Raw genomic sequence first — 17,378 nt, forward strand, 5'->3', positions numbered from 1 at the left:
GTGGAGAGAAACAGAGAGTTGGGGACAGAGAGAGAGACAGAGAGAGAGACAGAGAGAGAGAGAGAGAGAGAGAGAGAGAGAGAGAGGGAGAGAGAGAGCTGTGGAGAGAGACAGAGTTGTAGAGAGAGAGAGAGAGAGCTGTGGAGAGAGACAGAGAGTTGTAGAGAGAGAGAGAGAGAGAGAGAGAGAGAGAGAGAGAGAGCTGTAGAGAGAGACAGAGAGTTGTAGAGAGAGAGAGAGAGAGAGAGAGAGACAGAGAGAGAGAGTTGTAGAGAGAGAGAGAGAGAGAGAGAGTTGTAGAGAGAGAGACAGAGAGAGAGAGAGAGAGAGCTGTGGAGAGAAACAGAGAGTTGGGGACAGAGAGAGACAGAGAGAGAGACAGAGAGAGAGAGAGAGAGAGAGAGAGAGAGAGAGAGGGAGAGAGAGAGCTGTGGAGAGAGACAGAGTTGTAGAGAGAGAGAGAGAGAGCTGTGGAGAGAGACAGAGAGTTGTAGAGAGAGAGAGAGGGAGAGAGAGAGAGAGAGAGAGAGCTGTAGAGAGAGACAGAGAGTTGTAGAGAGAGAGAGAGATAGGGGAGAGACAGAGAGGAGGAGGGGTGTTAGAGGATGTCTCTCTCTGTCTCTATCTTTTAATTCCTGTGGGGATGCACTCACACTTGAAAGCTGTGAAGTGTGCTGTTCTGCCTGTATTCTCTCTGTAATTGGACGAGCGCTGCACTGAGAACGAGAGTGCAATAGAGTGAGAGGAAGCCACTACCCAAACACATGGAATCTGTCTATTCTCCTCTTTCTCATGCTTCAATTTATCTTTCTCTCTTTTTCTCTCTTTCTCTCCATCTCTCCATGCTTTGGCTTTTTTTCTGTTTCTCCTTCTCTCTCTCTCTCTCCTCTCCCTCTTTCTTCTTTCTCAATTTCTTCTGTCACTTTACCTCCATTTTTTCCTTGTATCTCTTCTTCCTCTCACTTTCTTTCCCTCCCCTTTTCTGCTCTTCCTCTCTCTCTTTTGCTTTTCTCTCTCTCATCTTTCTCTTTCTCTCTCTTTATCTACCTCGATCTCTCTTATTACTCTTTTTCTCTCTGTTCTCTAACCCCCCGCCTTTCTGTATTAAAGAACAGCTCTCAGTGCCGGTGGCTTGCAGACTTTACACACAGCTACAGGCATGTAACTGTTGCTGTCTGCTTTTTCTGTGTTTTTCAGTCAGGCAGGCCAGAGGGCAGCTCGGCTGCGGCTCTGAGCATGCTTTCTGCAGCAGGATCTGCTGAATCATTGTCCGAGGCTGTGTGTTTAGCCTGCGTCTGCATGCAGAGACAGACCGGGGCTGGAGGAAAAGCAGTGTTTCGTGTTTAAGCTGTGAACGTGTGTGTGTGTGTGTGTGTGTGTGTGTGTGTGTGTGTGCACATGTGTGAGCTCGCACATTCGCTGCTTCTCCGTGGGGATTCTTGAGCACTGTCTGCAGTCGAGAGATGAAATAAAAGACAGAAGGACAAAAGAACAGATTTTCACTCGCATGCCTTTTTCCCTCCTCCATGAAAAGGCCGTTAGGATTAGGCGTAAAGAAGCATGTTTCTCGGTGGCCTTTGAAGCATCCCAGCGCCTTCGCTCAATAATCCTGAGAATTCCTCTCGTGTGCCTTATCACATTCCCTCATTTCTTCTCCTTCCAATAATGTTTACTCAAGACTCGTGTCACTCCATGTAGCACACGCTCCTTTGTTTAACTTTCATTGTGCCGGTTTTGTCCCTTTTAATGTTGTTGCTATGCGTTTTAATGTGGATCACACACTATACAGTACTGGAAGTGTTGCTCCAATTATTTCAGTATATACCACCGGATGAGAGAGGGACAGAGAGAGAGAGAGAGAGAGAGAGAGAGGGACAGAGAGAGAGAGAGAGAGAGAGAGAGAGAGAGAGAGAGAGAGAGAGGGACAGAGAGAGAGAGAGAGAGAGAGAGAGAGAGAGAGAGAGAGAGAGGGACAGAGAGAGAGAGAGAGAGAGAGAGAGAGAGAGAGAGAGAGAGAGAGGGACAGAGAGAGAGAGAGAGAGAGAGAGGGAGAGAGAGAGAGAGAGAGAGAGGGACAGAGAGAGAGAGAGAGAGAGAGAGAGAGAGAGAAAGAGGCAAGAAGGGCAAGAGATGGCATTTTTAGAGTAACGTTAACAGATACTGTATATAGGTGTACAGTAGTTCAAGCTCTGAACGTATGAGCGCTCCTCCATCACTCGTGCACTAATTATAGAGATTAGAAGTTGGGCTGTCGGTGTGAATACCGTGGAGAGTTTCACTGCTTTATTTACAGTGTACCGCAGCCCTGCTCTCTCCACTGCTGCCTGCACACTTACCTTATCCTCCACACCCCTGCCTTCCTCTATATGAATCATCTTACTTTAAATGCAGACTTTAAAGCTGCCATCTGTTTGTTAACCTAGACTTTAAAATATTTGGAACAATATAAAACTTTACATCATGATATTTTCCACCTACTGAACAGTAACAATAAAATATGTGTAAAATAATAAATATAATACACAGACATGGTAAACTCATTCACCACCACTCACTACTGTGCAAAAGTCAAAGACCACCCTTTATTTATTGAATTTGCCTTCAAAAAGCCATTATATAAAAGCCTCAACAACTAAAACCAATATTGTTTCAGTAATGTGGCACTTTTCTTGCTTTCAGTTTTTCAGAAAGTTTCCTTCTGTTTCCTTTTCTCAGGCTTCTTTAACAGCTACCCATCTTTTCAGGCTCATAGTGTTCAGTTGTCTTCTCACAGTAGAAGGATGGACAGAAACACGTGTGGATTTGTTCAAATCTGAATCTCTCAAAGATGAAAGCACTGTTTATCTGACAGGGGTCTGTTAGGGGACCCATGTTCTCAATATGCTTTAATATGTTTTTTTCATGTTATTTTTATTAGACTTTCGCAGACACTAGAGCTAACCAGTGCAGCGGTAGATGATAATTGTCTTTTTCTCCTCAGTTGATGTGCTGGCATGTTAAATAAATTTAAGGAAAGCATTTAGAACTTTGAAATCTTTTCTCATTATTTAGCTGGAGTAGTTGCATTAATGCTCCTCACATATCCTGGCAAAAAGCTTGCAATGAGGCACATTTGTAGTTCACCTTAAATACAAGTAACATTGATGCACTTCACAGTCCTGTTTACAGTTAACACCATGGTTGGTTTTTAGACTTTCTCCACGGTCTTCTATGATCAAATGCACATAGAGAGATAATTCTCAATCACAAAATTATTATTAAGGTTACATGATCCTTATTAGTCTCACCACGAGGAAACTTCACCTCCGCATTTAACCCATCTGTGGGCACACTTGCCCGGAGCGGTGGGCAGCCCTATCCGCAGCCCCCAGGGAGCAGTTGAGGGTTAGATGCCTTGCTCAGTCATGTACTGTTGGCACTGGGGATCGAACCAGCGACCGTCCGGTCACATGACTGGTTCCCTAACCTCCAGCCCACAACTGCCCCAATATTCACCAATAATGTAAATAGTTTATATAAACAGGGAGTATTCCAATTTAAGCATGTTAATATTTTATTTTTATTTGGGAATGTGGCTGTTTTGAGCTAATCATGTTCTTTATTAAATGGTAAAATCCACATGATGGAATGATGTCAGATTAGTGCTGACTTTTATAATGGGTCACTATGTACCTACGTTGAAGTTTCATGGACTTCTAGCTATTACTACTGCTATTAATATTAGTAGTATAATAACTCTGTAGGTAGTTTGACCAGAGGAGGACGGGTCCCCCCTGGTGAGCCTTGGTTCCTCCCAAGCTTTCTTCCTCAGCTCTGAGGGAGGTTCTCCTGGCCACTGTTGGCCCTGGCTTGCCCCCGGGGGGGGCATGACATTTACATTCATGTTAAAACTCTGTCTTTACTGGAATTCTGTGAAGCTGCTTTGTGACAACATCCGCTGTAAAAAGCGCTACAAATAAATTTGATTTGATTTGATATGTGCTGAATGTATATGCTGAATATGTATACTGAATGTATGTGCTGAAAAAACATATCACTGTTGTTGGAAGAAGATAATAAATTTACAGAAGAAGGAAAAAACACATTTTACTTTTAATGTAAGTCAATTTAACCAGACTTTTTCAGAGTCATTTTGAGCCGTTTCTATTAGTATATTCATCCTGTAATTTACATACAATGTAAAGAGTAACAGGCATTTTCAAATTATGACAAATAGTCAACAGTGATATTCTAGTTGTGGAGTATTGCTTCATTATAATGATTATTCCAACAGAAGCATTTCCTCTCGTGCTGTCTAGTCCGAAGACCTGTGTAGTCAAAAGACCTCTTTCAGGACCCTGGACAGAGGCACACTGTTTTACTCAGGGTGCAATGGAAGACCCTCTTCTGCTCCTTATACAGAGCATTTGAGCAATTTTTTCAGATTGACAACACAGTTTGCCTGTGCTTGGCTCTTGGTGTCGTTAACTTGCTGTCACTGACAGTGTTTTATGTGCTAGCCATTGTCTTTCGCTGTCCAGTTCTATTCAGATCAGTTGTATTTGCATAGCAGTTTTTGGAACAAACATGGTCACTAAGAAGCTTTACAGAAATCTAGGGCCAGACCTCTAATGAGCAAGCCGAGGGTGACTGGCAGAGAAAACTCCCCAAAAGTTAGAATTAGACTGCATCTATTATGGTGGTGATCAAGTTGGATTATTAAAATGCCCCAAAAGCACAATGCCCATAACTTGAATATGCACTAAAGTAAATCACATTTGCCTCATGTTTGTTTTGTGTGATTGCATAGGCCATGTCCTATATCATATAGCTCTGCGATATTTTCTGCTGTTTTAATATTTAAATAAGAAGTGATGTATAGGTTGTAAATGCATAATTTGCTAAACCTAAAGAAAGAATTACAGGACTATAGCAGGAACTACCAAACTACTCCGAGAACTTAGTTTCTCACCAGAAACAAAAGCCTGTTTCAGTTTTGTTGGTTTCTCTGTGTTGTAACCATGTTGCCTGCCATGCTGAAACAGGTTACTGGAGAAAAGAGCTAGAGGGCACAAATGGACAATGGTATGATACGCTGATTTCTTATTGATAGGAGTGGTTTTTAAATCTGGTGGACGTTTTGCATGTCTCGAAACAAATGATGCAGGGGTTAGTAGTTCGGTTTAGCAGCGGGTGCACACCACACAAGCTCAAACCACTGTTTTGGCCAAAAAGACATTGTTTTGCTTTCTGTTTAAACTATAATTGTGGCTTAATGTGACAACAGTGTTTTTATTAATATACATTTGTAAAATAAAGATTTCCTTTTTTAAGCCAACACCTGATTTATGCTATTAGAGCATGTTTGCTAATTGCAAATAAAATGCGTATGGATCATTTTACCCACCTGGTTTAAATATCTATAGTCTGAATACTTTTATAAGTATGAATACATTTTTTTGAACCGAAGGGCTGCAGTTTGACTTCAGTTGGTAGAGCGCTTCATATCTGATGACATGTTTCTGTACTTCCAGTCAAAATTCTTCATTTTGGCCACAAAACTTTTTGACTTGGTATCCCAAGTGGCGAGTGGAGATGCATATATCTGCCTATGCTGAGCACATCGTATGAAACACTGGCGTTTCAGCACCGCAGGCAGCGCCACAGCTAACTGTATGCTTTTGTGCTGTAGTCTGTTTTGTGATGATGCACACCGTTGCTTTTGAACTGCGGCGTTTCCAGTGTGAGTTCAGTGCAGCCTGTATGGATCACAGCTTTTTAATACTGCACGGACTAGTCCTGTCTTCCTCTCTTCCTCTCATCCTGATCAGAGGCTTTCTCTCGCTCTCTCTGGGGATTAGAGAGCAGAACAGCCCCATGGAATCCACAAAAAAAGAACTGCCACAACAGCCCCCCCCACTCCCCCAAACACGCACACACACAAATACACAAACCCTTCCCCCACTGATAGAATCTCTGGAGAGGGGAGTGGATTAATGACCTCACTGGAGAGGACCCGAGCTTGCTCCAAATCATCCAGCAGCACAGCTCGCAGTGGCTGCCATTACACTGCAGAGCTGCTATAGGAACATTCGCTCTCCTCTGGAGCTCAAACATCCATCCAGGCATTACCTGTTAGTTTACCTAAACAGTGTTATGGTGCTCATGTTCACCTTCCTTAATCCAGTCCTGCATCACTCTTTAATTCCCCCCTCAGAGAGATGGGGACGATCAGCGTCTGCTGAAGCCGGCGTGTAAGTGGCTGAGGTGTAGAAGCATGCAGGCTGCCTCGTCTCCCTTGTTAATGATATAGCCCGGTGGCCTCCTGCGGCGTACCTGTCTCTCTGCGCCCAGTGCTTCCTCTGTTCCTGTGACAATATTTAACAGAGCCTGGGGCCTCCCGCTGGAGAGGAGCCCCTCCTTTCCCCGCCCCTCCCCCACCTTCATGCTGTTACAGTGGCTGAGCTGGAAAGGCCCATGCTTGCCGAAATGAAAACTAACATATGGAGAGAAAACCCAGCACTCAAACCAGCTGGGACAGTACTACCCACAGACTGACACGTCTGCTTTTCCTTTTTTTCCCTTTTCATTCATTTCCGTTTGCTTCTCTTTTCTTTCTCATCCTTTTCCTCTGACCTTTTTCCTCCCTTTTCTTATTTCCATCCACTTTCAGTATTTTTTTAATAATAGTCAAAGTTGGTTTTTTAAGTTTGATCTCCTGTGGATTCAGTTTGTCTTTGCTTTCTCTCTTGTATTGCAGCCAAAAAAGCAGCAGACGGCTCAGTCATTCCCAACGGTTACTGTGACTTCTGCTTGGGAGGCTCCAAGAAGACCGGCTGCCCAGAGGACCTCATCTCCTGCGCAGACTGTGGCCGATCAGGTGCAGCCAAAGCAGCACATGCTCGTTTGGGTTGTACGCTACGCTTTCAAAAGTTCAGAATCACTGTGTTCCGTTTTTGATAGTGGGCGGAGCTAAAAATTATTCCATAATGACTGAGAAAGCTGCACAGCATCAAGAATAAACTCACAGTAAAATTAATATCCAGAGTGCCTCCTGTTGGAAAAGTGGTGACAAGTCAAATAGCTAATCAGAGTAATTACTATAAATAGCCAATTACAGTTGATCAGTTAATAACATATGCTATTGTTTTTCATATGTCTTTAAAAAGTGGACTCAAACTCAAATTGCCTATGGGCCACTAGGTAGGTGGTCATATATAATTTTTGATGTATATAGTTTTCTAATATGAATTTTAACTACATAATATTTACATTTATTTTAGTGCATCTTAATGTAGGTTTATTAGCCATTCTTCGGTCACCACTGTGACACAACCAGACAGATTAGACATGTGCAGTTAAACTCAAAAATTCTGGAAACCGGTTCGGTACACAGATGGAACAAAACAGGAAATAAGGTTTAGTAGCTCTACTGAAAGATGCAATACCTCACAATGAACTAAACTAAAGTATATAGAGCTTATATAGTAACTAAACAGGTGGCAATAATCAGACACAGGTGCTACACATCAATACTCAGGCGAGGAGGAACGGTGATTGATTGCCGCTGGTGGTGAGACAGATACACTTGGCACAATGCAGTCAGACAAGTACCGTCTCCTGGCAACTGCCAAACCCAGACTCGTCCATCGGATTTCCAGATGGAGAAGCGTGATTGGTCACTCCAGAGAACTCGTCTCCACTGCTCTAGAGTCCAGTGGCGGCGCTTTACACCACTGCATTCCACACTTTGCATTGCGCTTGGTGATGTAAGGCTTGGATGCAGCTGCTCGGCCATGGAAACCCATTCCATGAAGCTCTCTACGCTGTTCTTGAGCTGATCTGAAGGCCACATGAAGTTTGGAGGTCTGTAGTGATTGAGTCTGCAGAAAGTCGGTGACCTCTGCGCACTATGCCCCTCAGCATCCGCTGACCGCTCTGTCATTTTACGTGGCCGACCACTTCGTGGCTGAGCTGCTGTCGTTCCCAATCGCTTCCACTTTGTTATAATCCCACTGACAGTGGACTGTGGAATATTTAGTAGTGAGGAAATTTCACGACTGGACTTGCTGCACAGGTGGCGTCCGATCACGGTACCACGCTGGAACTCACTGAGCTCCTGAGAGCGACCCATTCTTTCACTAATGTCTGTAGAAGCAGTCTGCAGGCCGAGGGGCTCGGCTTTATACACCTGTGGCCATGGAAGTGACTGGAACACCTGGATTCAATGATTTGGATGTGTGACTAAATACTTTTGGAAATATAGTGTAGGTAGAGGTAGATATTACTCATTGTTGTAATCATGATGATGTTTGATGGTGTAGTTGATGTTAAGGAAAACATATCACTGACAAAATAGTTATGATTCTAACGATTTGAGTGCATTTAGCTCCTTTAATGCAGTGTTTATATTATTAATGATAGATTTGTTATCACAAGCAACGATGCATAATTGGGATTCAAAGATAACATTTCCATTTTGCACAGATAAACATCTCTGATCTAAATGACTTTTTTTGACGGGTTGATTTGGAAGCTAAAGCTGGAATTGACTGTGGTTTCACATTATGCTGATGGAATGTCAACAGTATGGCCCTGTGACACTTTTTCAGATTTTATGAAGACTATTTATAGGCCAATTTCACATGAAATGAAAATATATAAACGCCACATAAAACAAATTCAGCTCTTACCTAATGGACAATTAACCTCAGGAATACTGGCATTCGTTTCTCTTCAGTTCACCATGGAAAGGGTTGTCATTCATTTTTGTCATTGTTGCCAAGACTGAAAATTGAGGATGTGTCCAGAATGTCTGGAGAACTCCAAACACACAACAATGTGGGAGTCTAAGAAGAACGAAAAATATTAATTGTGAAAGAATTCCTTCACATCTATCAGAATATGGAAACAGCAGCTAATATGTGAATAGAACCACTACATTAGTGCTGTTAGCTGGAGATCAGATAAAGCAGCTGTGTAACAATAAACTAGTGGGGAAAATGCTAAACACACACACATGGGGGGTGTGGCGTGGAGTCAAAACTGTTCTACTGAAAGCGACTGAGAACAACGCCCACTTTAAAGTGTGAACTGCCTTCAATATCACTTTAGTCAATGCTGAAATGCCGAATCAAAGGACGTCCACTTTGTATGACAAAGTTTCTTTCTTTGTTCCTGCAAATTGCACCAACCCTTTTTTTCCTCTGCTCATTGTTACTCTGCTCCTCAGCTTATCTGAGAAGACACTGAAACTGAGGTGAGGTTGTTCGAACACTTGAGTATGCTGTATAAGCCAAGTCCAGCATAAAACTGGCAAAATGCTGAAATCTACATATTTGTTGATAATTCTGCCTATTTTATAATATTCTGACATGCTGTATCTACTATGTCACCTACATCCGTGAAAGTAGATTCATTAGAATAGCTAAAGAAGAATAATAGCTAAGTTAGTTGTGCCTCTTTAGTGTGTCGCATTCATGCTGCGTCAGGTGTTCTCTGAAATGTTTCCTCTGGTATGCAGTGCTCTATTTTTTTCTTTTTACTTTGTTAGCATCTGCTTAAGCTTAAATAGCTTATGTTGAGTAACTAGCCACAGTGTCTGGTAGGTGAAGCAAATCTATGTCAGATGTAAATATTTAGCCACAGATTTATCGATAAATTGTATTTATGTGACAGGCTGTATGAACTTGGCCAGTAGTTTGAGACCCCGGGTTTAAACTGTGAATAAACTATTGGTTTACATTTTGGTGTCTATCTACATCTCAATCTACACTTTCTAAGTTATTATCTAAGCAATTCCAAACTTTTGAAAGGTAATGTGTATTATATATGTAATGCATATTGGTCTGTATGAAGAGTAATTCTGGATTGGCCTTGAATTGAGGGTTGTGGTTCTTCTAGGTCATCCATCCTGCCTGCAGTTCACAGTCAACATGACGGCAGCAGTGAGAACCTACCGCTGGCAATGCATTGAATGCAAGTCCTGCAGTCTGTGTGGCACCTCCGAGAATGACGTTAGTGCTGTTCACCACACTGAACTCTTTAACAGCTCACTTGAGGTCATCAGTTGTGGTCCTGGAGGGCTGGAGTCCAGCTTGAATGGTTTGGTGGTTTCTCTTCTCAAACACACTCACTACACCTGGTAATCAACTTATGGGTTGAATGAGGTGTGTGACAGCAGAGAAATCACCAAACCCTCCAAGTCCACCAAACCCACTAGGAGCAGAATTGATGAGTGCTGGGCTTTATTTCTTTACTTGTTAGTGTCTTAGGCACGTTTGAGAGGTATATGTATTTGTTTGTGTGTGTGTACAATTCCTACAGGATCAGCTTTTATTCTGCGATGACTGTGACCGAGGGTACCATATGTACTGTCTAAGCCCACCTATGGCAGAACCTCCAGAAGGTATGCATTTTTATTTATATGACAGACAAACAGAGAGACGTTACTGTATGTGTGTATGTTTTATGTTTTATTGACACAAAAAGAGAATCAGACAGCAGAACTACTCATAACTTTTCAATTTACCAAACTGATTCTTTCCAACTGTCCACTTCAATGGATGGAAATTCATTTTCATTGGTACAAATTGCTCTGAGATGAGCTGTTATGTTGTTAACCTGTTTATGCTCTTAGATATGAAGTTCTTCATGATTTTGACCGTGAAATAAAGAGCAATAATGGTCATTTTGATTGAGAGATTTTTGCAGGTTTGAGTTTCTTCAGTTGCATTTGAGTTGGGAGGGACTTTATTGAAAGACGCTTGCATCAAGTGTTCCCTCATACCAATTAGAATTAGGGCAGATTTTTCATCAGCGGTTCCTTATCACTGCTCTGCCTCACACAGATCTTTCTACTGCTACCAGTGAGCAAAATAGCTAGCATTTTAAAAAGCACCCCTTAACTGTGGTAAATCTCTGTAAAGCACAGATTTCATATATAACATTAATAATAAGAAAATGTCTGCAGTGCCCACTTTATGACAAATGAGTTCCACAATTTCACACAAGTGGAACTGGGAGAGCAGCTTGTCGACAGAGCTGATACTTCTTTCTCTAGATCCACTGGATATTCAAGCTCTTTGTGCATAGTTTGTTGTTTAGTTTAACTTGTTGGTATTCGTTAACCAACAAATGCTAATCCTTCTTGAATGATTTATTGTCTATCCTAGCCACAGCACTATACTTTAGCATGTGCAACAGTGTTTGGTGACTGTTCAGTGTAAGTCACACTCGCTGCTGTAGTTACCTCACTCCCAGCTGAATGTAACCCTATCTCCTTAAATCAATAATATAGAGTCAAAGTCTGACTTTTGCCAGAAAATAAAATCTTAAAGTGAAAAGCCTGTTGCCATGAGGTTGGTTACATTGTTGTGGCTGAATTAATGCATCATTACGCAAGCTAAAACATGCACACAGCTCTGGTCAGGCAGGGAAGCAGCGTTGATCTAGCTTTGAATTATGGTTTAGATCAAATCCAGTTTTGGTTAATCATCACTGAATCACATTTCTTTACCATCATTGAGATGTCTTTAACATTTGCAGTCAAGGAAGCAATGATATGTAAATTCTACAATATAAAATAGATTCCGTTGTGAATTGCTTCAACCAGTTGATTGAAAAGAAGCATTTAAAAAAGGAAATGTTTGGCCTACTCTCTATACTCAAGTAGCTTGCAACAATTTCTGAGTGAATATTGATGTCTAACTTTACTATTATATGCTATGAAGTGTCAACGAATGTGGCCTCTCTTTTTCAGGGAGCTGGAGTTGTCACCTTTGTCTGCGGCAGCTGAAGGAGAAAGCGTCTGCCTATATCACGCTAACTTAATCTCTATGCCCTCTCCTGTTACACCCACCCAGCCTCTGCCTCCATGAGCCCACCAACACTAACATGGCAGATCCAAAGAAACCCCCTCACCCAACCCCAACTCAACTCAGACACATTAACACGCATACAATTCCACCTTGCAACCGAACAGTTCACGTTGAGAACAGGCTGCCCCTCATCTTGCACGTCTACCCAGTGACTCTGAAGCATGGTAGACTCTTATCCCTGTACTGGCCCACCTCTGTCGTTTTCATGGTCAGGTAGGTCTGCAGGCCTTGAATGGATTTTTCCACATCTCCTCAATCTCCAGCCTCTCCAGAGATCTTATGGACTAGGGAGCATCTTCATTTGATGTGTTAGTTTATCGAGCAGCTCTCACCCAAGCTGTGGCGAATGACTCGCCACTGAAGAGGCAGTTAATGTTTGGTTCGTGAGGGCACTTGAATGGGAAGAGACTCTGAGTGTCCCATTGGAAGATGCGTCGCCTGCTGATGAGGAAAACACCATAAGATCTTTCGGTTCCCATAGCATCTCGCGGTCGCCAACGAGATTTTTTCAGCTGTCACGCCACCCACTCTCTGCAGCTCACTGTGAGGAGCGAGGCACCAGCAAGTGACTTGACCATATTTAGCCACCAGAACTGGTCTTATTCTGACTATAATTAGAGGAGAGCTCATTAAAGCTCTGAGAGATAAATGAGTCCATCTATAATTCAGTTCCTTTTTAAGGTACAACGTTGTGCTGCAGAGTTCGAAGAACAGAAGTTTGATTACAGCAAAATTCATGACTTCAGCCCTAAGAGACCCTCCAGTGCTAATCGGGATTGCTTTGCTGGGAACTACGACTCCATTATTACGATTCTAACTTCTCTTTAACATAGAAGCCTTGTTGCCACAAGGCGTATCTATGGACGGATACCCCTTTAAGCTGAGGTCTGAGGTGCATGCCGTTCAAGCTTGGGTGGTACTTTCTCTGCATCGAAAAAAAAGAAAGGAAAAACTTTCTACCAACCTCCCTCTGTACATTCTAACCCTCGTCCCCAATTTTCTTCTTAAAAAGCCAACATAAGATTCTCTGTCCAGGTGTTTGCCAGGGTGTACATAAATTAATAATGTCTGGCCTTGTTTTAAAAACAGGGCCATCATGTTTGATTGTTTCTTTTTTATATGATTCCTTTGGATGCATGTTGTGATATTGTTTTAAAATAAACCTTTTAAGAATGAGAGAAAAAAAAGACAAAAATTGACGAAAGCACACTTAATTCGCAATAATGTGTTCGTGACCCTCTCGAGGGAAGTTGCGTCTGTCTGTGTACGTACGTGCGACACTTCCTGTGAACTGTAAAAACGTTGGGCAGCGAACTGAAAAGGGGGCAGGGCTTGGGTGATTTGGCTTCATCCTGAATGCCACCATGTCTTCTTTTCCCACCTCTTTCCTTTTTTCCCCTTTTTCTCATCAAAGACTGAAAGCCAGTTCCAGGATGTCATTTGTGATGAGACGAAGTAGCGCGCTGCTTCTTTTGTAGAACAAGCTCTTTCCTATCTGCAAGACTGCTTTGTGTTATGGGACTTTGTAATTTGCAGTGTGCTTCAAACAAAAAAAGAAAAAAGACCAGAAGAGTATTCCTGTGGTGCCAGCATGCATATATGACCTTGTGCTGAGGCGACTATTTTGAACCCAAAGTCCGTCTGTGGCCTACCTGAAAGGACTGTCCCACTTTTTTTTTCTTTTTTCCAGCCCATGAGCTTTAAGTTGGGAGACACTTGCTGTACATAGATTGTTGCTCTGTCATTTCAGAATGGAACACACATGCCATGTGACTCCTGGAAGGAGGTCTAATGTCTTACACATTAAAATGTGAAAACCAAACCTGCATATGTTCCTGGAGTATAAAGCTGTCCAGTCATTTCTATTTTTGTATAATCTCCAAAACTGTGGATTTAACTTGTTAATGCCACATAAAACATGTGACTGTATAGGAACATCATAATTAGCAGAAATAGGCTTCAATAGGCTTTCACATTTTCATTCGCTCTTTCTCCTTCAGTAAATGTATTACTTTTACAATCCCATTTTTAGTACTTTTACAATCTTTTTAGTACTTTTGTGACTATTTTGCACAGTCTTGAGTGTGATTATGGGAATGAAGGCACTACGAGAACAATTTTCTATAACAGAAGCAATGAAAATACAGCCAAAATTTTTGCATGGTGTGAATTCTCAGGCTACAGTTGCAAACAAAATGTAGTGATTCCTTCTTACTAAAATCACATTTAAGTGGTCAGTAAGTGGGGAGCAAAAAAAGGACCTGAATGATGTTCTCATACAAGTTTAGGGATGTCCCAGTCAGATTTGAAGAATCAATATTGGGGCTGGTCCATGCCTATTTTCCTGGACAATGCATTGGTTATGTTAAGCCTGGTCTAATTCAGCTTCATGGTCATTGTAGAGGTGCCAAAAACAGCCATTATAAACTTTTGACAGTAAGGTGTGTTTTCAGGAATGGTTTGAGTGACTGCAGTTAAGCTAGCAGCATTTTGTTAACTCTTTTAGAACCCCCCAGGGACACTGGTGACCCGCTAAGCATGTTTTATTGAAATGATTGCCAAAAGTCAATCATCTAGGACTTCAGGCTTAGATTCTTGAGATTTCTGTGGAAAAGACGAGCGCTGAATAATTTCTCTGTAACTCGTGGATAAACTAATGGTCTAAGCCAGGGATTGGCATCATGTGGCTCCCATTGCGGCTCCACAGCAGAATAAAATGTTTAACTAAAAATAAAATAATCCTCTTTTGCAGTAAAATAAATATCTGATGTGTTCTAAAACAAATTTTAAAAGTAAATGGTCTGGAGTTAATGTGGAACAGCTAATTCACCAACTTTTAACCCTGAAGATTGGCGCACAGACTGCTGGTCACCATAGCAACACAGACAAGAATCTAGCCTAGCTAGTAGCCAAAAAAAGAGGGCAGGGAATGACAGACGAACATTGATACTTTGGTGACAAATGGGCTTATTTGCATTTAAGATGGTTTTCTGATACGTTTAATCTGCGGCGAGAAACTGTCAAAAGCTAAAAGGTTGCGAAGCTAAAATCAGCCTTCACCAGCCTCTTGTTCAACTTTTCTCATTCCACTTTAAATGGTGCAGCATTATGGCACCTCATTTGCATTCTGGCTCCTCAGGCACAATTTAAGGTGGAATGGGAAAAATGGAACTAGATGCTGGTGATTGAGAAGCTGACTTCAGCCTAAAAAATCCTAAAGTTGAGACATTTTACAAAAAACTATTGTACTTTTTCAGAAAAGCTTCCTGTTCGAGATGTGAGAAAATAGCTATTGCTGAGCTTAAAGCAGAGCAAACAAAGTCTGCGTTTTCATTTATGTTCTAGCACATATTAAGATATATTTTCAGTCAAGATGGTAAAATGTTTCTTCAACAAAATCAACATAAAATGTTGTGACTCCCTGTCATGGTTTGATTTTTGTTGAAAGGACAAAACGGCTCTTAACATTTTAATTGCCGACCCCTGGTCTGAGCAAAACTAGGCTAGTTAGGCTCATGAAAATGATATGTTTTCAGTCTTTTTCAGTTTATTACACTACATATTTACACTAAGCTAATGAAATCTTGTTTTCAGTTCATTTGTGTCAATGTTTTGGTTCCAGTAGCCAACGGGAGTGACAAAGCAGTACATCGTCATTGACTCAAGAAGGAAGAACAAAGCCACTGGTGCCACCTATAAAAAGAGATGAAGCATTCAATGCCACAGCCATGAGCGAGCATCTGTTAGTTAACAGAACAGGGAGTTAGTATTCTCCTCCAAGCACATTGAGCTGTTTGTTAGCAGCTTCTGGGAACCTGCTAACCTTTACCCTCCCAGCTTGGTAGCATCATGTTACAGAAAGAGACATAGCTTGCAGTTGAAATCAGACATGATTAAATTGGGAACATATATTTAATTAAATGTTAATATATATTTCCAATCTATTTTTAATGCTTGCCAAAGGCAGTGTTAGGAGTAAGGACCTGTTAAAAACAAGCAAACAAGCATTTAAAAAGGCAACAAAAGCCTCAAAACCCCAAAATCAACCGATTGTCACACTATGCACATGCTTAAAATTCATTAATTTTATTGTAGCATGAAGTAATTGGCATTTTAGAATGTCTTACCTAAAATTACCATATTTCTTACTAGCTTTACAGTGTTTAAGCGTGCAGTGGGCAGCTGCATTATCTACAAACATATGACTGTTGGATCAGACTCAATGGCCTGTACTCAATATTAAAGGACTCTGAACTGAAGGCAAGAAATCTGGAGCGGGACATCCCTAAAAGTATTACAGAAAAAGGGAAGACTTCTTCTTAATTGCCTATGTTGGTGAAATTACTGTCAAGCCACTGTTGCTGTATGGCTGATGCCTTCCCCAGAGGGGATTCTGTGCATAGTGTGAATGGCATTTGTTAGTTCGGTGGCCTTTATTGCGGGGGGTTGAGTATGTGATATGATTGTATTCTTATCTCGAACGATGTTACGTGTGTTTACGGGGTGAGTAAGTGTACAGTAGAAGTGTGTACATTGGCTGTAACTTGCCCTTTGACCTGGTTGTGTCCAAAGAGACGAATTTGAGATGTTTCAGATGAACAAATAGAAACACTCCAAAGTGTCAGACGTGTCATGGGCTAGAACATGATTTTATCCTCTTTTCTTTTTTTTCCCGCATAAAAAGAAGCAAAAAATTTATTTTTTAATAGTGAACTGCAGTATTTCCATTAAAAGAAGCTTGTTCAAGAGAGTTTTTACAGCCTCCCTAGCATACTCTCTCTCTCTCTCTCTCTCTCTCTCTCTCTCTCTCTCTCTCTCTCTCTCTCTCTCTCTCTCTCTCTCTCTGTTCATTCTATGGGTGTAGAGACCAGGTGTGGTCAGTCAAAGCCAGAGACAGGCTCTGTTCTTCCTGTTCATTGTTGTGCTGTGATCTTTGCTCGCATCTCTCCCCCCCACTTTCTTTTCTTTTGCCACGCGGAGATGTTCCCGCGCCGGAGAGTGTGAGCGGATTCCTTTCATGTAAATGTCCATTAACAAAAAAAATAAATAAATAAAAACAAAGCTATGGAGAAAAGGAATGTGCCCAAGCCCAGGCTGACTTGCATCTGTTTCTTTATTTGTTTGAAATGTGGTGGAAATGAAAGATGTGACTTCAAGTAGCCGCCACTGGCTGGCTGGCAGTGATGCCACTGACTTCTCCCTTTCAAAGAATGTTGCCCCTTTTTCATTTCCCACCATGTTGAAAAAAATACCATCATTCTTGACTTCAGTCTGCAATGATGTTCCAAACATATGATGTTCCATATGTTTCATAGACAAATCGAGATGATTCACATTTGATTTGACAGCAGTGACAGGTGCACTGTATATTGATTTATGCACTTAAATTGTATGCAGTAATTAGTCTGCATTAGTTCTGTGTGGAGTAGGTTCTTTTTAAAAAATCAGGGATACATTCACAGTCCACTTACCTACCTTTTCTAATTCACTCTAGGCCTTCAGGCAGTCCTACATACATCA

At 41.6% G+C, this 17,378-nt stretch overlaps 1 protein-coding gene across 1 annotated transcript in view; it reads left to right on the forward strand.

Annotated features, from left to right (window-relative positions):
* The window catches only part of dpf1 (D4, zinc and double PHD fingers family 1), a 77,531-nt gene extending 60,586 nt beyond the window's left edge, over positions 1 to 16,945 (forward strand). The window contains exons 9-12 of the mRNA XM_017684362.2: positions 6,740 to 6,859; positions 9,883 to 9,995; positions 10,306 to 10,387; positions 11,741 to 16,945. Coding sequence (XP_017539851.2) covers positions 6,740 to 6,859; positions 9,883 to 9,995; positions 10,306 to 10,387; positions 11,741 to 11,811 — 386 coding nt within the window. The 3' untranslated portion in view covers positions 11,812 to 16,945. The remainder of the gene's footprint in view (positions 1 to 6,739; positions 6,860 to 9,882; positions 9,996 to 10,305; positions 10,388 to 11,740) is intronic.
* Positions 16,946 to 17,378: the final 433 nt, after the last annotated feature.

Source organism: Pygocentrus nattereri, chromosome 17, assembly GCF_015220715.1.
Source record: "Pygocentrus nattereri isolate fPygNat1 chromosome 17, fPygNat1.pri, whole genome shotgun sequence".
In the NCBI taxonomy this organism is placed as follows: Eukaryota; Metazoa; Chordata; class Actinopteri; order Characiformes; family Serrasalmidae; genus Pygocentrus; species Pygocentrus nattereri.